The sequence below is a fragment of the Cricetulus griseus genome, chromosome 2 (assembly GCF_003668045.3).
Source record: "Cricetulus griseus strain 17A/GY chromosome 2, alternate assembly CriGri-PICRH-1.0, whole genome shotgun sequence".
Lineage (NCBI taxonomy): Eukaryota > Metazoa > Chordata > Mammalia > Rodentia > Cricetidae > Cricetulus > Cricetulus griseus.
In genome coordinates this window covers 423,370,539-423,394,352 of record NC_048595.1, presented here as the reverse complement: position 1 = coordinate 423,394,352, position 23,814 = coordinate 423,370,539, and the positions used below count along the sequence as shown (strand labels likewise).

Here is a 23,814-nt window from a genome sequence, read left to right as displayed (position 1 = left end):
TCAATGGCCCTGGGAAAACTCCCACCCCCATTACTGGTGGTCACTGTAGGGAGCCGTCCCTGCATTCTCCATTACAAGATGGCGCCTGCATCCGGCAGGCACCGAATGGTAAACAAGTTAGTGCGCAGGCGCTGGGTAACTTTCCATCCCTTGGTCTCTGCCTCTCCCGTGGCATCATATGGTCCAATGAGCTGCAGCCAATCATGGGGTGACGCGACCGAGGCGGTGGTTGCCAGCCTATATAAGGAATGGGTTTTTGGGAGTTCGGGGTCTCCGCTCTGTAAGCTTATGCTCTCCCTCTCAAGATGCATTAAAGCTTTACTGCAGAAGGATCCGAGTGTCCTGTGTCATTCTTGCTGGCGAGACGATGGCGCGGGACATCTGGTGCCGAAACCCGGGAACTTGTTAACATCGCCGGCACCGCGGAGACCTCGGAGGACGGGGCGGATTCAGAACTGCAGGGTGGTAAGTTCGGAGAGGTATGCTTAATCCTGATACCTTTTTTTTTTTTACTTTGGCCTTAATTTGTCACCACCATGGGATGGGTTAGTAGAAGCCTTAACTCTAGTCTTGATTCTTTTGTTCATATTGGTCTTACATTGTGCTCATCGTGGCTGGTGTTTCAGTTCGAGACCAAGCTTACCCCAGGTAGCCGCCAGCATAATGGGCTCTTCAAAACAGAGAGACCTAATTAAAAACCGTCTAGAGAATGAGGCTTGCCGTCCCACGGTAGCAGAGAGTCAAGAAACGCTTAAAGAGGTACAGGATAATATATCAGAAACCGAACGAGATGAGAGATTAGGAGCTCAAAAAAGGAAGGACATGTCTAAGAAAAAGGGCCCTCCCCAGGATACAAAAAAGGGGGGAGAGACCAACAATTCAGTGCAATTAATATTTGCAAGTAAAACTGTTTGAGCAAAAGGGTACATTGCATGACACATTGCAGCTCCCAAGGTCACTACAGTGAAATAACGTGCTGGCAAGACAGGAAAGATGGACAAGCATTTTTTTTTTTTTATTCCTGGGGAGAGGGGCTACAATGGTGAAAGGGCTGGGAAATGAGTGAGATTGGGGTGTATGATGTGTAATTCCCAATGAATCAATTTAAAAAAATACTAAAAAGAAAGAGATAAAGCTGAATTTTCATTTGGAAACATTTTTAGAGGGGAAATGAAGGAAACTCCAGAGAGATTGTTTATGTGAGTTTTAACAAGAGTTGTCATATGAGAAATTGAAATCTAAATTCTTATTGTTTTATCATAATTATGATAAAACATCTTTTATAATGTAGCCCAGGCTGGCTTTCAACTCATGATCCTCCTGCCTGTACCTTTTCAATATAAGCTACTATTGTTCGCCACCGCAATTAATTACAATAAATCTTTTTGTAATCTTCCAGATAGGGTCTCACAATGTAACTTTGGCTGTCCTGGAATTCACTCTGTAGACCAGGCTGACCTCAAATTCACAGAGATCTTCCTGCCTCTGGCTTCTGAGTACTGGGATTAAAGTCATGTGCCACCATGCCCTGCCAGCAATAAAACTTTTATATACTAACATACATATCTTAAGAAAAGTAAATATGCTTTCCAAAACCGAATAAAAAATGAGTGAGAGGAGTGGCACTGTCCCATCTCCATTGCACTCTGGGAACTGATAAGCATGCAACACTGTGGCTTGTGTTAGTCATCAATTGACGTCTCAAAAATTACATAAACATTCTCAAAAAAATTACCTTATTCTACTGAATGTTTTAGAGAAGGAGCAATAGTAAAGAGAAAATGAAGCCCAAAATGTCAGAAATTTAACTGTTATTTTATTTTAATCTTTAAAAATCAAAGTTCAAATTTTATAAAAATTGGAAGCTATTACAGATATGTTAGCAGTAAAGATAGTAAAATAAATAAGAATTAAAGAAACTAAAATTTTCAAAAATTATAATAATAAACTTGTAAGAAAACTCACACTTTAGAAAAGGAAACTCAACTTAATTGTAAGCAAACCTTTCGTTTTATAAAATTATAAAATGACCATCTCCAAGGAAACACACACAGAAATACATGTGTTCATGCCTACATATACCCATAGATACATATATCTGTAGCTATTTATGTTAACACTTAGAAAAGACTATAGTATGAAGTATAACTAAATTAGATCAATAACATTACCTTCCAGTCCATGCCCTCAAGAATCACTGTAAATATAATACAACACATTTATTCAGAGTTCAAACCACGGTATCTATTAACAAAATAAAAAGAGTCAAGATGATCAGTGAATAAATGTGCCTTTTACTTTATCCCAAAGGCTGTATTTTTTCCACATAAATCCCAGCATTGAGATATCCAAAAAACTACTAGGTCTATATAGAAAACCCCACTTTGTGTCTCCTAGAAGGAGAGTTCATTAGAAAACATTTTATAACAAAATTATGCACTAAATCACTGCACTCATAACAGAATCTAAACAACTGTCAATCATGAATCCTTCCTTTTCAGTTTCTTCAATTGTTAAGTATATAGGCATTTGGAAAATTCAATAGATTCCTAGAAAAAAAAAGTCCACTAAATACAGAGAGACTGAAATAGGGTATAAGAAGGGAAAAGTCTAATGGACCATCTTGCACCAAAGAAGCTAAACTTCCAACTAAATAAAAAACATTCTTTTAAATTAATGTTAGTGTGGTATTGTAAATATTTTTAACATCAGTAAATCATGGTCAGTTTTTTATTATTCTTTTCAATGGTATAAAGATGATGTCAAGACTCTTATTTAGTTTAATTTGTATGAAAACCACATATAATTTCTCTTCTTATTCTTAGCAAAATTAATTCATGTCCTAGAAAGGAAAGTGTCATGAAATGTTAAACATTCCACGCAGGCTGGATACTTTCAGGAAAACAAAGATACAAAATACTTACAAAGCCTACTACATAATCTGTAGTTGATCCATTCAAAAACAGTGCTGAATAATTTTTGTTTAATTCTTATTGTATTAATCAGTTCTCAGGGAAGCTATCATTTGCTGGAAAGTTGTATAAGTGTAGACATTGTCTGGAGAATGACATTGTAAAGGATAAAATAACACTTACTTTAAGTATTTCATGAAAATTAATAGAAGTGAAAAGATATAGCAGATTATAGTGTTCTGTTTCATAATTTGGAGTTGTTATCTTCAAGCTTCATAGAAAAAGTATTCCTGTTAAACTACAAACTAGAGTAGTGTACAAAATCCTCACCAGAATCTGAACATCTGTAGCCTGCTCTTGAACCATGTGAATTGCTTTTGCCAGATCTTCTTCTCCTTCAGGGATGCTGAAATTGTCATCTGGTATCTAGACAAGGGCAGAAGAATGGGCAGAAATATCAAGTACCATACAGCAGTCCCTGCTTATATGAAGGATACATTCTCAGACATGCTGCAGATGCTTCAAACTGTGGTTACTTTCCAACATTACATCTAGTATTGTTCCCATATAAACATACAATAAAGTGTAATTTATAAAGGCACAATAAGAGACTAGTAATGACAATAATAGTAACGTAACAATCATAAAAAGGGACTCCAATAAAGCCATTTAAAACTTATTCTTTATTTGTGGAGTTTTCAAGACCAATTTTTGGACTATAGTTGACAAGGGGTAATTAACAGCCAGAACTAGGGTACAATATTGGGCATGTCTCATGTGGTTTCTTGAAATGAGGAAGTAAATTATACAACTAAATAAAAAGTATCATTTTTAATTAATGCTGATACGGAAACATAAAGGGACACACTTACATTTCATTTCAGAAGATTTCTTCCTACACTAAGGCTTCCAAGAAATATACTCCATGCAGGGCACTGTATGCTTCTAAAGATTAACTAAGTCTGTGTGACTAGCAAGCTTCTTGCCTGTCAAGCTCACAGGCCAGGTTCGCTTCCACAGGTTTGCTCACTTTCTGACATCTAAATGTGACTTGACATCCAAGTCTCAGAAGCAATGAATTAAAGGAAAATGCTGAGACAAGAGCATGTTTTACAGAACTAAAATTAGGTCAGAAGAAAGAGGAGGCCTGGGATCCAACTGGTGCTGGCAATCTGGAATCCCTGTCAAGAGCAAACTGGATGATGGAGAAGGTCCCATATAGGAATGACCATCTATGAGGCCACAGACAAGGGAGGTGACAGGAGCTGAATCTAAACAGTGATGGGGGAACCAAAACAGGCAGATGTCCCACCTAGTGTAAATGTTTAAGTAGCATTTTCCCAACTACTCATAATAGCCAATAGCTACCTGTTCAAAACAGTTTAATCTTAGATAAAGCCCTTATATGTTCCAGAAAATAAGACAAACCATTCATATGACTACAGTGAACACACTAAGATGTAAAATTAATAAGTTACCTCTTCATATTCACAGTCATCTTCAGAAGCTTCAGTTATGGTGACCTCTGAGTATTTTGTCAAGTTTAAATGCAAAAAAAGTGACATAATGTTATTATATCAAAATCACTTGACCTCAAATACCATGTTGGATCTAATTACCTCAATTTGCAATTTGTAAATACATGTAATTTACTTTTCAACCTTTTTTTCTCCATAAAGCCTATAATTTTAGATATAAATTATTTCAGCTAGTATTTTATACCATTAAGTTCATGAAAAACTACATTCATAACTGTATGAATAGCATCTAGTAACTCCCAGTTTGTTCTGAAGAATATTTACAAAACCAGAGAATAACATTAAGATATAAGAATTAGAAAGGCTGGGTGGGAACTCAGTGGGTAGAGGGATCTTAGACAAGCATCAGAACCAAAGTTCAGAGACTCAGAACCCACATAAGAGCAGACGGGGTTGGAGGCTCCATGGCCAGATAGCCAGCAGAAACAGCAGTGAACAATTGTCACCCTCTCCAAAAGTATGGAACATGCAACAAACACTGAGGTTGTCCTCAGATCTCCATAACATAGCATGAATAATTTTGAACTTACACAAGGAACACATATAGGCACCATTTGCACACATATGTGTGCATGCAGTCACATAAAGATAAATAGGAAAATGGTATGTTTTCCTAATCATTTGAAGAAAAACTGAATTTTCAAAAGCTTCTATATATATTCACAGTATCACATGACTACTTGGTTAAATTATCATAAGTGAACACAAAAGGCACACCAATACTTAGAAATAAGTAAACACAGGGTTCAAGAGATGACTCAGAGGTTAAGAGCATTGGCAGTTCTTCCAGAAGTCCTGAGATCAAATCTAAGCAACCACATGGTGGCTCCCAACTATCTATAATGAGATCTTGTGTCCTCTTCTAGTGTGCAGGCAAACATGTAAGCAGAACACGGTGTACATAGTAATAAATAAATCTTTTTAAAAAGAAGTAAACACGTCGATTTTTTATTTTAAATTTTTTATTCATTTTACATGCCAACCACAGTTCCCCCTCCCTCCCCTCCTCCTGCTCCCCCCAGTTCACCCACCCCATCTCCCACCCACTCCTCAGAAAGGGTAATGCCTCCCATGGGGAGTCAACAAAGTCTGGCACATCAAGTTGAGGCAGAACCAAGCCCCTATCTCCTGTAACTTGGCTGAGCATGGCATCCTACCATAGGGAATGGGCTCCAAAAGGCCAGATCATGCACCAGGGATAGATCCTGGTCCCACTGCCAGGGCCCCACAAACAATCAAGCCACACACCTGTCACACACATGCGGAAGGCCTAGTTCAGTCCCATGGAGGCTCCCCAGCTGTCTGTCTACAGCCTGAGCTCTCACAACCTCAGGTCAGCTGTATATGTGGCTTTCCCCACCAAGATCTTGACCCCCTTTCTCATATAATCCCTCCTCCCTCTCTTTTACTGGACTCCCTTATCTCTGCCTGGTGCCTGGATATGGATCTCTGCATTTACTTCCGTCAGTTACTGGATGGAGGCTCTAATATGACAATTAGGGTACTCACCAATCTGATTATAGGAAAAGGCCAATTCATGCACCCTCTCCACTACTGCTCGGAGTCTTAGCTGGAGGCATCCTTGTTGAGTCCTAGGGACTTTTCTAGTACTACCATTCACCTTAACCGCAGAAACAGCTTCCACTATCAAGATAGCACTTTCATTGCTTTCCCACTCTCTCCCCCCCAACTCAACCATCCTTTTCCCTCATGTTCTCATCTCCCACCCCCTCTCCTCTACCTCCCCCACCAGCCCCCAGGTTACCCAAGACATCTTTTCTATTTCTCCTTCCCATGGCAATCCATGCATCCCCTTAGGGTCCTCCTTCTTACCTAGCTTCTCTGGAGCTGTGGATTGCAGTCTGGTTATCCTTTACTTTAAATCTAGTATCCACTTAAGAGTGAGTACATAGTGTTTGTCTTTCTGGTTCTGGGTCCAATTCTTTTGTTTTTATAATTTTGTGGAGTATGGGTTTTTGAAGTATGCCCTAACGATTCTCTGGATTTCCTCAGCATCTGTTGTTATGTCCCCCATTTCATTTATGATTTTGTTAATTTGAATATTCTCTCTCTGCCTTTTGGTTAGTTTTTATTGTAAGACCCCGGAAAGCTCAGGCCTCCAGGATCTCAGCCCAGGACCTCGGCCACCCCAATCACCATGCAGAGTCAAAAGCTTGATGCAAACTGCATGAAGCTTTATTGTTGTTTAACGAGCTAACCCCATGTTAGCTCGGGTCTTTCATCCATCCACCATGGCGAATGGCTAGAAAAGACAGCTCGAACCAGCTGCATAGAGATCTTGTAGGGCAGCGTAAGGGGAGTGTCTAGGGGTATGCACAGGCTCAGGATTGGTGTGCCTCCAGGCTTGGAGGGCTTGCCCTGTGTTGATTGGCCAACTGGTTGTTATGGCCCATAGGCCCTCCCAGGGTGGTTGCTATGCTCAGCGCATCATTGCCGTAAAGCACACCCAGAGCCATAAAGCATAGCACCACCAGCTAACTTCTGATTGGTTCCTTGCCATGAAGCAGGCATCTAACCTCTTAGTGATTAAGGCAAGGTCAGACAAGCAGGTGTTTCGGCTGTTATGGCTGCCGAAATGGGGAGCTGTTCCCTTCGTTATAAGGGTTTTGTTGATTTTCTCTAAGAGCCAACTCTGCTTTATTGATTCTTTGTATTATTCTGTTTCTATTTTATTGATTTCAACCCTCAATTTGATTATTTTCTGCCATCTACTGTCGTGACCCGGCTGGTCTCGGCTCCAAACCACAACAGCCATGAGGTTTGGCCTGAATGAGGGAATGTGGACTTGAAAGCTCCTAGCAACCCAACATAAATAAAGACAAACACAGGCATCTTGTCATCTCTAGAGAGCTCTCAGTTCCATGTTGTAAAACTAGAGTCTCTTGTTTATTTAGCATCTTCTTGGCTGTTCCCTAACCATGCTTCCATGGCCATGAGGAGGCCATTTCTGTCCTTCTGTTGACTCCTCTCTGCTAGATGGATCCTAACTCTCTGTTCTCACTTGTTACTCACACACCTAACCTCTGCCCAGGTGCAGCCCTATTCAAATGCTTAGTCCTGTAGAGACGCAAACTAGGAGGCATTCTATTCTGAGGCAATGGTAAACATTAGCATAGCAAGAGAACTTTCATTTTTTTGGTCCCGTCTATTTGGTGTTCTGTAAGCTTCTTGCATCTTCATAGGCATTTCCTTCTTTAGGTTGGATACGTTTTCTTCTATGATTTTGTTGCACATATTTTCTGTGCCTTTGAGCTGGTATTTTTCTCCTCCTTCTATCCCTATTATTCTTAGATTTGGTCTTTTCATGGTGTCCCAGATTTCCTGAACATTTTGTTTTATGACTTTGTTGGCTTTAACATTTTCTTTGACCAAAACCTCTATTTCTTCTATCATATCTTCAACACCAGAGATTCTCTCTTCCATCTCTTGTATTCTCTTGTTTATACTTGCATCAGTAGTTCCTGTTCATTTACCCAGATTCTCCATTTCCAGAATTGCCTCGTTTTTTTTGGTTTCTTCATTGCCTCTATTTCAGTTTTCAGATTTTGAACTGTTTCCTTCACCTGTTTGTGTTTTCTTAGCCTTCTTGGCTTTCTTTAAGGAATTCATTTATTTATTCCATTTTTTGTCTTTTCCTCAATTTCATGGATTCCTGTGCTGGGCAAGTGTTTGCCGTTTGTCTCTCATGGGATTCTAAGCTTCTAAATACATTCTTAGTACTCAGTTCCACAATACTCCATCATTTTTCACTGTCTGCCTATTCCTATCACTCACATGAGCAATTGATCCTAATTCACCTATGACCAATCCCCAGATACCAGTTCCTTGCCAAACAGTCATTATTCTGTGGTCAAGCATGAGTGTCTCTCCCAACAATATGGTGAAAAGTAATTAGGCTTAAAAATAACTAGTTCAAAGATTAAATGACTTAAAAAAAAAAGTGCATGCTTGCAATCTGTTTCATAACTTCAATGTATCCACATTAAACACTCCAAGGAGAAATATGACTACTTGTGTTAGCTATCTATTGCTGCAAAAGAATTCCCAATAGGATTTTCCTCCTTCTCCCATAAGGCCTTGCCAGCTGTTTCTTAGGAAGCACCAAGTTGCTGGCAGACATATCTTTACTTTTACTTTCCTTCACACCCACTTAATGTCCTCTGAATATTTGCGTTATCCCAAGTTCCACAGCCACTCTGATAATTCAGAAACATTTCTTAGGTTAGCACCTTAGATACCAAAATCTGTGCTTATTATTTACTACTACATAACAAACTTTCAATAACATGTGGTTTAAAAGAACAGCAAGCAAGTACTGCTTGTTACAGTGTAGATGAACCTGGAAGACAGTCCAACCAAGAAAAACTAAATCAGAAATACATAGAATCTCACTTATATCTGGAAACTACAAGTGGTTCAACTTCAAGAAACAGACAGTAGAAGGCAGTCACCACAGGGTAGGGGTGAAGAAAATGGGGAGATGTTGATCAAAGAGACTACATTTCCAATTATGAAGTGAGCAAGTTCTGGAGGCCTAGTGCACAGCATGGTGGCCAAGTGACAGTAATGAGTGATATACTTGACATTTTCTAAGAGCATAGATTTTCAGTTGTTTCACTACACCAAATGAAGAGCTCCTCAAAGAAAGGAAATTTTGAGCTAACACATAATCCAGCTGACCACACTTGGACATATCTCCAGGGGGACCAAAGTCAGCATACACAGAAATGCCTATATGGCCATGTTCACTGCATCTGTGTCCACAACAGCCAAAATACAGAAGCAGCTTAGATGTCCATTAACATGAACTAATAAAGAAAATGTGGCTCCTATACACGCACAGTGGAATTCTGTTCAGCTATAAAGGAGAAAAATATCATTTGTATGAAAATGAAACTGAAGATCATCCTATTAAGTACAAGAGACTCCAAAGGACAAATGCTGCATGTTTTCTCTCTCTCTCTCTCTCTCTCTCTCTCTATATATATATATATATATATATATATATATATATAGTGTAATATATATATGTATATATATATGTATATATAATATGTAGTATATATATATATATATATATATATATATATTACCAATATATTCGTATGTACATGATACCAAAGTAGACAGTATAAAGGGAAACTAGCGGGGAGTTAGATGATGTAACAAGAGAGCATCATACAAGATGGATTATGAAGCAGGGTACAAGATATACATGTTTAACATCATAATGAAACAAATCATTGTGCATGCTAACAACAGCAAGCATTTTAAAAATGTAACTATATGAGGCAAATACATTGTATTAGTTACTTTTCTGTCACTGTGACAAAACACCATGACCAAGGCCACTTATAGAAGAAAGCACTTACTTTGTCTGACAGTTGCAGAGGGTTAAAGCCCATAAAGTCAAAGAGAAGGCAGCAAAAAGGCATAGAGGCTGGGGCAGGATGCTGGAATTCACATCTTGAACCACAAGCACACAACAGAGAGTATCTAGAAATGATGGGAATTTTTAAACTCTTAAAACTCCAGTGACACACTTTCTCCAAAGACACACTTCCTAGGCCTCCTAAACAATGCCATCAGCTGGAGACCCAGGATTCCAATATGTGAGCCTATAGAAGACTTAATTGTTATGCAAATGACCACAAGCACTAAATTCTCATCTGTGTAATCAATTCACAATGTCCACGATATATGTATCAGAGTTTTACATTGTACAGCTGAATATATGCAATTTATATTGTCAATCATGTTTCAATAAAGCTTACAAAAGGAACAATTAACATTTGTAATGTCACAGTTTCTAAAGGTCAAGAATATTTAGCTACTTAGCTGGATGAGTCTGAGGATTTACCATGGGTGTCACAGTCAAGGTGACATGTGGCAGTCATCTGAAACCTGAGCTAAGGCAGCAGCTTTAGCTGACTGACATTGCCACACTGTCAGATAAAGGCCTTCATTCAGTCTTCATGTGATTTTCTCCACAGGCTACATGAGCATCATTTAGACATCGTAGCTATGCTTACTTCAAATTAGCCATCTATGATGAGGAAGCACCAATAGCTTGTATAGGCAAGTCTCAAGCCACAAGTTCAATATCTTACAGGTTGTTCAGGCAGGGCAAGAATGTTCAGTATATCAGGACTAGTGAAGAGCTTGACCTGCTAGGGGTGTAGCTTAGTGAGACAGCACTCACCAAGCATGCATGAGGTCCTGGGATCTGTCCCTAGAAACTCAAAAGCAGAACTTGAATTCTAGAAGGCAGGACCATTGCTTATCATGTTAGGGACAGCCCAGCTATCATCCTACTTTATATGCTTTCAAGAGACCCAGAAGAGGAACTATATTAGAAAAATCATTTAGAATGGCCCCTGGTCACAATAAACACTGTACAACTGTTTGCTTATTATTATTATTATTATTATTATTATTATTATTATTATTATTATTATTATTATTATTGCTCCTTTCCTTACTCTAGAAAGATATGAGCATCTATGGAGAAATTGTTCCTAATTGGTCAAGACAAAAGGATAAATACAAACCATTCTAAGTTTCCCTCTAGTTCTAGATTTCCATTTTCTGATACATTTTTTCTTTACTTAAATAAATTTCCCAGGGTTCAGCTGAAGGACATTAGCCTCTTCTGAGAAGTGGCTACTCAAAGGGTGGTTTCAACACCAGTCTCTTGTCACTCAGTCTCCAGAAAATAATGTCATTCTTCCCACTTGTGTGTGATAAATCCCAAAACAAAGTAAATATTCTAAAATCTTCTGCACAGACTTTAAAAATTACAAATGAGCACGCACTGTCTATGTGAGGAACAGATACCACAGGTGGGTTGTTAACATGGTGATACAGAGATGAAAACGTGATTTGTCCTCAGAGCACTGGCAGTATCAGGCAAAACTTGGAAGTCCTACCCAGCAAATGTTCTAAACAATAACTTTTAATTGTGAAAAACATGTTGCTTTCTCACAATCAAAAAAACAGAGACATACTCCCTGAGCCTAGACACAAGGGGGTTGGCCTAGGCCCTATCCCAAATGATATGACAGACTTTGAAGATCCCCTACGGAAGGCCTCACCCTCCCTGGGGAGCAGAAGGGGTATGGGATAGGTATGGGATAGGCAGGGGAGGAGGCGAGGGAGAGGGACCTGGGATTAACATGTAAAATAATCATCTTTCAAATAAAATAAAATAAAATAATAAAAAATAAAAAACAGAGTATATGAAAAATACCATTTCATAAATCATGGAAGTGTTTCCCATGGACTACAGCAATATTTACTTTCAAAAATGACCCTTTGAGATTAAATGTCACAGTCATACTTAAGACGAAAAATTAAGAAATAGAAATTAAGAGATTTCCTAGGGAATCACATGGCTATAAATGATAAAGACAAGTTTCTTGAGTTCAATAACAATAATTTTCTGTCATATCATAGTATTTCTACATTGACACAATAAGAATACAGGGCTTATTACCATCTTAGATAATATAAATATGAAATTTGTTTTCAATATCCTAGGTAAAGAACTCACATATTTGTTTTCCATATCTCATGGCACCTTACCAGAAGCTAAACAAAACCATTTAATAGCTCAATTTGAAGAGCACAGAGGAGAAAGAAATATAAAACAGCTAGAGGCTATAGAGCTGATCATTAATTTAACCAAGACAAAAGGATTAGTATGAAGAAAGATCAAATACAAAACAAAGCAGCCAAAAGAGGAGCAGCTACACTCTTTGACTGATATCTTTAAGTATCCACAACAAGATCTGTACAGAAGAGCTTCCCAGAGCAACTCATCTCTAATGTGGTGGTGTAGTGTTCTTGAAAAAGCAGCTCTAGTGTGGTGTGGATATTTGCAAGCAGCTGATGTCTGGATAGCTAGCAACACAGGGTCAAATGCACAAGCTAATTAAATGATTTTATGGCAACTTACAAATGGGCGTGTCACTGGAAACACAGAACTCGGTGAATGTGAAAATGGGAAAAGAAAGGGAAACAGAAATACACAGCAGTGCAGTACACCCTGAGGATCTCAAAGGGGTAAACTTGAAGCCAAAGGCTTGACTCTAACCTCCCCAGTGCTTGGGAAAAAGATGGGTTTGTAGCCAAATGCCAATTCCTGATCCTTCCAATGAGAACAGATCATCTGACCAGCACATAAAGGTGTGATCTGCTTCCAAAGCCTCGGGGGTTCTCATAAGACAATGCACTGTATTCAGATACTGGTCCCCCTGAGCCTTGGGACAGCCTGAAAAAATGAAAAAGAATCTGAGGGAGCATCACCTGTAAAAAAAAAAAAATGGGGAAACATTTTTCTGTAGAGCAATCTTGCAAGGGTGAAAAACAGCAAGTCATGGATAATTGTCTGAAAGGAAAAAAAAATTAACTTTACTCTACTCCCACTTTCCCTGAGCAACTTTCTCACCTGTGACCATCTCTCAGGAGAGCCTATCTTCTCGCAACACCCATATACAATTAATTAATACAACTGAGCTCTTCATGATTCGAATGCAGAGCTGTTTTCCAATGGGAAAAATAAGTGAACATTTAGACTCAAAATTTAACTATGCCAAGCTGGCTCTGAGCAGTTCAAACATTTCTACCTGTTCTCTGTCCACTACTCTTCCAAAGACTATAATAATATCAATGTTGCTCTCGAGATCCAAATCTCATTTTCCACCTCTTCTATTGCCCTAGGGTCTACCTCCTGCCTTTCTGTACCCTTGAATCTGCAGAGCCTCATTCTCCAGCCTGTTCTTTCTCTTGTCCACTCTGCCACATCATCACATTTCTAGGAGGAATTCAGGGAAGTCCGAATTTTACAGTGTTAACACTCCCTTAGTCTCCATGGCTAGTCTCTAAATGCAAATGCTAGTCTCTAAAGTAGGTGATTCAGCCCTAGATCTGATAATGTGGATCCCATTAGAAGACAGGCCAGAGACAGGCCAATATTTATGATGCCTGCATTGAAAGTGCCATGGAACACTGACACTATCACAGTACCACAGAAGACACAACTTGATGACTAGATGCCTCTGAGGGACTAACAACAGAAATGGCAGCCTGAATGGGCTACAAGTATGTTCTTCTGCAAATAGATCAATGAATAATTTGCAGCTATGAGCAATAAACAGATTTCTTCACTTACAAGACCCTGACACTGCCCCACTAGTAGGTACTGGTTCTGGTCAGCAGCATCTTTAGAGAGAACCAGAATGAGACATTGCTAATTAGGCTTCCCATGATTTCCCAGAGCTGTAGACAGAAGTCACTTTGTAATCTTTGCCATCTTCTCAGAGCCAATGTTCCCAGAAGCAATAAAAAAAAATTGCCTGGATCCTCCCTCATTAACAATTATTTACCAAACTGGAAAGGTACTCTAAATAGCAAATATCACTGTCATCTTCCCTCTCTCATGAATACCAGCCAAAATAAAGTTAGCTGATATATAGATAGATACATAGATAGATATAGATATAGATATAGATATAGATATAGATATAGATATAGATATGATGACAAATAATTGGCATGCCTGTTACCATATTCTCACTACTGTTTACTTCTGGCAGTCTTTGCCAACCAGTCTTCATGAGTCCTCTAAATTATTACACAAAGCTACTGACTACAAACTCAACAGAGTTGGCAAGAATAGGAAGCTACTAGCCACTCTGGTGTGAGGTAGCTATAGCACAGCTTCTGCTCAGAGCTGATATAACTATTGGTTAACATGTAAAATGCATAGTTTTCATGGCAGGCTGTACTATGTGGGTCTTTCTAATTTGTAAATCAGGAGACACAAAGATAGGGGCTCCATAAACTATTCTTCTCTCTGAATTTTTTTGTTTTGTTTTTGAAACAGAGCCTCACTTTGTAGTTTCTGCTGGCCTGGAACTGCCAATCTCCCACCCCTGCTTTATTCAGCACTCTGAGGGCTGGGATTGTGGGCATGTGCCAGCATGTCTGGCAGTATCTGAAAATGCAATGGCCCTAAGTCAAGGAGATGTTTGTCTATAAGTTTGCTGCTCCAATTATAGTCTTCAGACCTGTGGCATCTTGGGAGCTTGTTAGCCACAAAGAAATTCAGAGCACACCTAGGTTGACTGTATTAAATTTATCATTTAAAGATTCATGTGTGATTCATTAACGCTAACATAAACTATAGGACACAGAACAAAATAGTTGTTCTCTCTAAACAACCCATGACGTTAACGCATATAATATTGAGAATTCTGGATTTAGTAACATGGCTGTTAAACATTTTTATTTGAATATGTGTAAAGAGGTCTAGCATCTAAACACAAGCTTTCTGATGACAACTGGAAGTACTTTAGTTGAGTAAATAGCAATTTACTGTTTAACAAATATATTTTATAGTTATAAAAAATTTCAGAGCATAGCATTTTATAAATTTAGAAACAGCCCGGGCAGTGCTGGCACACACCTTTAATCCCAGCATTTGGGAGGCATAGACAGATGGATCTCTGTGAGTTCAAGGCCAGCCTGGTCTACAGAGCAAGTTCCCCAAGACAGGCTCCAAAAGTTATAGAAAAATCCTATCTCCAAAAACAAAAACAATAACAATAACAAAAAAACCTTAGAGAAACAGATGTTATGTAGAGGAATTTTTAAAGAAAGGAAGGAAGGAATAAAGGAAAGGAAGACAGAGTAGCCTGTAAAGCCATTATACTAGCTACTTTTTTTTTACAGTTACTCGGTTAACATTCTTTTACAAAACAACAATGTATTAAAAAGAAAACAATAAATAATAAAAAGCAGCAATTATAGAATTTTCATTTAAGTGAAAGTCACCAGTGAATGTTACTCCAGCAGTGAGGCACTGCATAGACAACAGGCATCTGAGATAGGACATCCTCTAATGCTACATCCTTGTTCCAGGGTGGGTCTGCAACCCTAAACTTTGCAGCTGTACACACTGGGTCTGTATTCAGAGCTGAAGCTGATGCACAGCCTCCCTTTAACTTCACCCAGCCATGAGAAACTGCTCCTGGGACGGTGGGAACCACAGAGCAGGCAGCAAGCTCATCTATCTGCACAGCCTAAAGATGCTACATTCTTACTGTTGGAATATACAGAAGGACAAAATAGCTAAACACCCATCAGGGAGTGGAGTTAGGAGGGGAGGATGGATCTTCAAAGCTTCTCTTCCCTGAACTGTGCATTTCATTTTCCTTCCTTGGAAAACGTTTTGGTGTTGACCAGCAACACCAAAATCAATTAACCTTTAGCTCGCTTGGTACAAACTCCTCCCAGCCTGCCTCTGACAGTTGAAGCTGGGAGCTCTTAAACAGCCACACCTTATTAGGCAGTCCTTAGTCACTACTATGACTGAAGGGCCACCAAACTGTCACTTCAAGAAGTATCACTGACAACCACCTTTCTGTCCAAGCTCACCAGCATGTTCAGCATGTTTTATAATATTGGAAGTGTTTTCCTAACAAGTTCTATGAGAAATTCATGTACTCCTTTACTAGATTTCTAAATGCTGTGGTGGCTGCAAAGAGTCACATCAGGTCTACTGCCAGCATACCCTGAGAAAGTTTCAAAGCACAGAAGCAATTCCATCGTGAAGCCCTTCATGGGAGAAACAAGAGTCACTGCTAACAACCAACAGGTATCAGAAAGGGCTGCTGCAGCCTTAGGATCTTTCTCCTGCACACCTTCCCCAAGCCATAACAAATACACTGAGACCCATATTAGTGGAAGCATTTTCCACATTGTCCTAATTTGAGTCTGTTATTGTGATGAGGCACTAACCTTTTGGTCAGGGGAGGAAAAGTTTTATTTAACTTATAGGTTGCAGTCAACTGACAGAAGCCAGGCCATGAAAGGAAAGCAGGGGCAGGAAGCAGAAACCATGGAGAAACACTGCTTACAGGATTGCTTCTCTGGCTTGCTCAGCTACCTTAAACAGGACAGTCCTGCAGGGCTAGGGTTGGTACCACCACAATGGGTTGGGCCTGTCCGCATCAAGTAGCAATCAAGAAAATGCCCTGTAGACCCTACAGACATGGCCACAGGACAACTGGTCTAGAAAATTCTTCAGTTGACCTACACTCTTTCCATTTATGCCAAGTTAACAACTGTCAGGGTTTCTATTGCTGGAATCAAACACCATGACCAAAAAAGCAAATTGGAGAGGAAAGGGTTTCTTAACCTCCTTACACTTATACATCTCCGTTCATCACCTAAGGAAGTCAGGACAGGAACGCAAACAGGGCAGGAACTGGAAGGCAAGAGATGATGAAGAGGCCATGGAGGGGTGGCTGATGCAGAGATCATAGAGCAGGGATGTTTACTACTTCCTTTTCATGCGTGCTCAACCTGCTTTCTTATAGAACCCTTAAACACCAGCTCAGGCGCGGCCCCACCCAAAAAGTGCTGGACCCTCTCCCATCTCACCAACCGAGAAAATACCCTTGTCAAAACCAGTCTTTTTTTTTTTCCCTCACAGATCAGTCTTAAATGAAAACATTCTCTTAATTGAGGTTCCCTCCTCTCAGATGACTCTAGCTTGTATCAAGCTGATTTAATTATCTAGCACAACAAATGAAATTATGACACTAATGATGAGTTTTGCTTATGCGTCAGGTTTGAGCCACATTAGTCTACACATGTTCCCTGTGTCTGGATGTTTAAGAAGAGTAGTAGATGATTTCCTGGAGAATTCAACTAAACCTCTTCCAAAAGTTTCTTTAGATGCTGGTATGTCATTATCTAGTACCAGGACTATGACATGAACTATAAGGGAAATCTGGGCAAAATAAGGGAAATTAGAAGTAATTACACATATACGCACAGTAAAGGGCACTGGAGCTGATTCATTTATGCATACTATAATTTATATTTAGCCTCTGAAGGAGCCTGAGAGCTATAGACTTTAAACCCCGGATGTCTCACTTCGGCAACTATCATAATTGCCTTCCAAAACAATGTCAAATAACATTATACTGTCAATTCCTAATTATGCACATGAAGAGAGCCCAGGGATACAAGGATAATTGGCATTCACAATTAATCCTCAAACTTCATTTTGACTAATAGTTAAAGCCTCTCCCATGACTAAACCTCTTCCCAGAGTACTGAATGTAGCAAAATCGACTAGTTAAATGTTTGACTTTGCTGTCCCCTGGCTATCCTTCAGTTGAAACATGAAATAGTAGTCAGTCAACCGTGAAGAGATGGAAGAAAAACATAGAAGCTACATAATTAACAAATTTGAAAACAAAATGCTGAAAATTAGCTTTGTTTACATTTGCAACTGTGACTTAGCAGCATTTTTTGTAAGATCTGTGTGTAACATAGGAACTCACAAAGAGTATGGCAGGCCACACAAGACTGAAAGACTTAAAAATTAACCAAGAAATATAGCCCAGATAAGGAAACTCTCCAAACTGAATGTAGGGCATCCTAACCCAGAAACTAAGGTCACTACTATGACTTAGGGCCTGGAATTTACCAGCTTACAAGGCCATAAGATAACTGGGTACCAATAATTCCCAGATGGCCACCCTCCCCGAGGGCTCATGGAGGAAACAGATTGCCCCACTGGCCAATGTGTCAATAATTAACAATTAAGGGTCCCTATAAAACAAAGAGATAGCTACCATTTGCTCAAGCAAGATAAGCATATCCTGAGGTCTGCAGGTTTTACAACTGGTGGGTCAGGAGGCCATCTGATTCCCAGCCCTCTCCTCAAGACAAAGGGCCTCCTAGGAACCCATGACTCTGGTCACACCCCTCCCTAAGCTTGTGGTTTTTTGCCTTTAAAAACGCCTATGCCTGGGGGACAGGGCAGCTCTCTAGCCTGCATGCTGAGAGAGCCCGTTTATATAAATGTCCACCTTTCATTAAAGCCTCTTGCTGTTTGCATCAAGTTTCTGCCTCCTCATGGTGAGTGGGGTGGCCACAGTCCTGGGAAAAGATTCTGGAGACCTGAGCTTCTGGGGGTCTTACAAAGACCTTACAGCTTTAAGCCAGATGGAGAGGGAAAGTAGACTTAGGGCCCCAACCCTAACAAAGAAGCTATCTGCAATTGACACTGGTTGGCAAGGGAAAGGTCTGTTTTCTTTAGTGGTTTCACTGGGCAAATCACATCCCAGATCAGGCCTAATGGCCTGGAGTGGCTGTAAACCATGAAATGAATTCAAAGGTATCTTTGTAGAGTTTTGTTTCAGTTTGTTTTGGGCATTTTTGTCATATTGGTCTTTTGCCTTTTTTTGACTTTTATTTTTGGGGTTTTGGGGGGAGGGCTGCTGGGGTTTTTTTGTTTGTTTGTTTGTTTTACTTTTTGTGGGTTTTGTTTCTTATTTTTGCTTTTGTTTTTATGGAAACCATAAAACTGTGTGGGGAGGGAGATTGGCAGGATCTGAGAGAAGTTGGGGAATCGGATAAACATGATCACAATATATTGTACGGAAAAAATGTTAATTAAAAATAAGATGGTTGGGTAAACTGAAGCATGCTGCAGTTTTAATTCAGGGCTCTTCTGGTAAATTCCATAACTCTGACTTTCTTGTTTAAAGTTTCACTGTATAAGAATCCTGTATTTATTTTACAAATATATCTTCAAAATGCTATCAAACTATTAGTCTCATGTTAATAGCTAAACTATGTATAGAGAAATCACTTTCAGGCCAACAAAATTTTTATAAATGTTTTGTTGAAATTCACTGACAAGGACACTGGAAACCCTTATACTTGGTGCAGATGAATTCAGAAATTACAACTAGAATTATTTTTTTAATTTAAAGGGAACATGCTTGAACAAGTAACCTGTTTGAGTTATGAAAACAGGTTATAAAGACTCAATTACAACACTAAGGCACCCACATATTTTACTCAAATTGATTTCAAGATCCAGGCTTCTTTAACACTTTCGCTCACTTCTGTGTGGCTCCCTAAAATATGGACATGTGGCTAAGCCTACTAAGCTCACAAAATGGATCACTGCTGAGCGTATGAGCTCTTGAATTAAAACACAAGGGATTATAACTACAAATGAATTAAGTAAGATTTTTACTGTCTTTGACATCTTTATGGATAACCATCTTTCTTTTCTGCTGAAAGAAAAGAATTGCATGGCTCTTATAAACACTGCCTTACAAATCTAAGGCCTTAGAAGTATTAGTGAATGTAATTTTTCTTTTCAAGGACAAAGGTTTCTTTATTGACTCGAGGATACGAGCTGCAGCAAGGACCCCATTCGTTCAGGAACAAATGGAGTACCCACTTTCTACTGACAGGTGTTTTTATAAGGGAAAATTGTAGGGCTGGAAGCCCTAAGATTACAAAACTTCTGTGGTTACACAGAATGGTTGTATGCTCCAGGCAAGGTGCAATTAAGCAGGATGCTACAGAGGAAATAAGTTTGCTAATTATCTCCTGGGCTGGGAACTTCTACAAATGATAACTATCTGAACCTCTTTGGATTAGAGGAATGTCAACACGGCTCAAGAGTGTGATATCTGGACTAAGGCCTTGAGTCATGGAAACCTTCGTTTAACCTTTGGTAAAGGTTTTTAAGTTAACTGGAAGGATGAGTAAAAAAAGGACAGGAGACTAGTGAGTGTAATTATATGCATAAAATGATTCAATTTTTCTAGGACCTCCACTCATAACTGCTCATGATCTAAACATTTGTCATCTCATTCCACCAACATTTAGTGGCCCAACAGAGGGTGGGGGATAGGTACTTAATCAGTGCTTATCACTAAATAGCCAAAACCAAAACTACTGAAGAAGGTAGCCAGCCTACAAGGGGCAAATTATTTAGGACTGCACAACTGGACCCAGTGCAAGACCCTGACTGCAGTCTGGACTGCATTCTTTAAAGCCAGAGGCGCAGGTGTCCCTTAATCTCTCTTAATGATGGAAGTTATTGCGAAGGTATTCTGAGGATTTTCTTTTTAGGACAATCACTAAATCACAGGAGAACTGAATCAATTTCTTGAGGCACCTTGATGTCAAAAACAGCCTTCCATCATCCTACAGGTCCTGGGTCCTGGAAGGCATCCCTATGCTCAGGGCCACATATGAACCTCCACACCTAGAAGGGCTTCAGGAGGCGGCTGCCACACGCTGGGGCGCCATGGGCTCCACCTGGGCCTCCCACGTCACTGCATCAGGTGGGGCGGTCCACAGGCGCCCCCAGGGGCAGCCCCTGCGCAGGCCCCGTCAGTCACCAGAAGGATACGCTCCAGGTAGTAGGCGCCATCGCCGGCAGAGGCGGCCCCCGTCTCTGCCGTGTCGTCCGTGGGCGAGAAGCTGATGCCCAGCGCCTCCTCCAGCACCCGCATTGGCGGCACCCCACGCGAAGCAGCCATCCCGACAGCCGGGCCCCCACGGCACCCCACGGAGCACCACGGACCGGCGAAGCAACTCTCGCGAGATCTCGGGACCCTTCGCCCTGGACCAGCCGAGTACCAGAGGGCGAGGGCCCTCGCCCTCTGCGCGCGTCCCCAGTTACCACGGCAACGCGTTGCCTAGCTACCCCAGACGCCCCACGCGGCTGGCAGAGGAGACTAGATGCCACAAACCAGGGCCTTGGATTACAATTTTTACCCAGGCTACTTGTTTAGGGTTTTGCTTTTGCTTGCTTTGGTCTTTTGCTTTGACACCGTTCTTTCTCGCTTTCTTTTCTTCATTGCTTTCCTTCTCTCTTGTTTCTCAACTTTTATGTGTGTAGAGAACCCCAAATGTCTCTAGTGGGGGACAGACTTAAAGAGGAATAGCTCTAGAAACCATTATTGGCCGAGTGAGGAGCTGCCAAATGCCCCTCAAACCCTTAGCAATGGAGAATGAGGGGGCTCACCTGTATCACACCTTGCTAGCGATCTTTTAATCCGTTTATGTGGACATCTGTTTGGACTTGGCTTCATACGCACCGGCCTGGAATAGTCCCAGTCGCATCAAATTATAGCATTGATTTTTGCTGAGGTAAACCCACGTCCATAAAAATTATGAGCTACCTATGACCCTAACATAAAGTTTAACATGGTATTTGGACTAGGGAATGTAGCTAAGTGCTTCCTTTGAGTGAAGAGGTCAGGGAGGAAGGGGAGGAGATGAATGGGCGAACCAGAAAGAGAAGAGAAGAGACAAAGAGAAGGAGGGGGGAGGGAAAGGATTAACTGATTTGTCCGGTCATGTGCCTTATTGTTGTGACCGGAATTTCTTCGCCTTTATATGGTGTGTGTCGATAGACATCATTAAGACCCTCTTCCTTTTAGATTCTTTTTATTCTGCATTTCCTGATGATTTCCAGTTGGTAACTATATAAAAGCTCCCCTTTACAAGAAGGAAAGAAAGGAGGAGGGAAAGGAGGGGGGAATTGATAACTTTCTAGGGCGTGACTGACAACCCCAGTGGTGGAAGCTGGAACTAACCAAGAGCCAATTTCTATCAGGATTTACCTATAGCCACACCACTAACTGCCTACAGGCCTCAGTCTCCTCGTTTGTAAGCTAAGAATAATGCCACCTACTTCAAATGGTTGCTATTAGCTATAAATCAACAAAGCATTAGGAACCCATTCAGAGCATACAGCACTAAGAAATATGAACTGTTTCTATTAAACATGTTTGTCTTGGCTCTGAGCTTTAGTATAGAGGACACAATGATATCAAAACAGTTCAAGTTGCTGTCATTTTCTCACACCTAACATTGAGTGTCCATTAAATGCATGGAACTGAAAATATAGAAGAGGAATTCTGGAAATGGGAGATCCCTTGAGTCTGCTTGTCATTTCAAAGGAAGCATGACCTCAACTACCAAGATGCTTATCAGTAAACTGAGCCCTGAAAAGGGACCTAGGTAAGCAGTAGCCAGGGCCATGCACTGTTGATGCCTAGAAAGGCAAGCAGAAATGTGAGACCTGCAGAGGACAGTCTCTTGGGGCTTCTAATGTTTAGTTTATTATCTGCTAGAAAGTCTCTGTTGTCTTTGAATGGAGTGTGTCCTCTTCTTCAGATAGCTTGATGACAAAGGCCTTCCTCTTTGTTAAATATATATATTAAGCTCCCTGAATTACACTTACTGTTCTCTTATAAATACTTTAAAAATCTCTCTACCTAGATATAGAATTAAATGGAAAAAAATAAAAAGTAAAATACATAAAAAGTTCTTTCCCAGAACTCGGGAGGCAGAGGCAGATGGATTTCTGTGAATTTGAGGCCAGGCCTGGTCTAGAGAGTGAGTTCCAGAACAGCCAGAGTTGTTACACAGAGAAATCCTGTCTCAGAGAGAGAGAGAGAGAGAGAGAGAGAGAGAGAGAGAGAGAGAGAGAGAGATCTTATCATCATTTCTGATATATCAAATATTTTCTACAAGTAATGTAAATAAAATTTGCTAAAATAGTGTGACTATATAGCAACCAAATTGAATATTTACAATAAACTCTTTAAAAAGAGTTTAAAACATGGGAATTATATATGGTAAAGCACAATCCTTATAGAAATAGTCAGTACTTGAACATAAGAAATAAGTTAACAGAATCGTGAAATACAATATATAGCCAGTATTGACTGTATAAGATAGAGCAGTCAGAGATACTTGTCAAAAGGTCTGGAAATGAAAAAGAGGTATTTTACACCCCTAAAAAGAAAATATGTGAGTTTCATTATGTCAGGCTTCCAAATAACAAAGGTATTAATTGAGTTACTAATCCATTTATTTCCGTGTAATAGATTTCAGTTTGGAAACTCACACAAGATGTGGTTATTACATTTGAAAGTATGTTCCAGATACCTGATCATTAATGTTTTAAAAAATTCAAATTAAAAGTAGTTTTAGCAAGTCTGTAAGCTCTTTGATATCTACAGTAGATAAACAATGTTTTAAAGAACAATTTGATTTTAAAAATGCTTTCAGATTATAGAAAAGAAGGAATCTGTGATGACTGCTACTCTCTTAGAAGTCCTATGTCTTTGCAAAGAATGCATTTGAATGCTGCCTTGGTGTGGTCTGAATTGCTAGTCTGTAGACATTGCTTTAATTTTAAGAGAGTTGGGAAAAAGAACACACACAGACACACAAAACTTTAGACTACAAAGTGGTTTGAGGCATGGTATATTTTTATCCTATAGATGTTCTTTTTCCCTTTTTTCTTTTTTGATATGTTTTACATGCTTCCTTAAGGTGGGCATGAAAAAAAGAAAAGAAAAAGCCAAGTGCCTTAGCATTTTGATGAATGAGCAAGAAACTGCTTTTTGCTTTGACTGTGTTCTCGAAAGAGGTAAACAAAGAAAACAGCAGAGACAGTCAAGATGAAGCAACAATTACAAAGGACAACAAATGTA

The 23,814-nt window shown here is 39.9% G+C and overlaps 1 protein-coding gene across 1 annotated transcript in view; it reads right to left on the bottom strand.

Annotated features, from left to right (window-relative positions):
- LOC100761061 (sperm-associated antigen 16 protein) overlaps window positions 1–20,841 on the bottom strand; it is an 816,909-nt gene extending 796,068 nt beyond the window's left edge. Inside the window, exons 1-3 of the mRNA XM_035441020.1 lie at window positions 20,712–20,841; window positions 4,391–4,437; window positions 3,243–3,338 (exon numbers count right to left, since the gene is read on the bottom strand). Coding sequence (XP_035296911.1) covers window positions 3,243–3,338; window positions 4,391–4,437; window positions 20,712–20,841 — 273 coding nt within the window. The remainder of the gene's footprint in view (window positions 1–3,242; window positions 3,339–4,390; window positions 4,438–20,711) is intronic.
- Window positions 20,842–23,814: the final 2,973 nt, after the last annotated feature.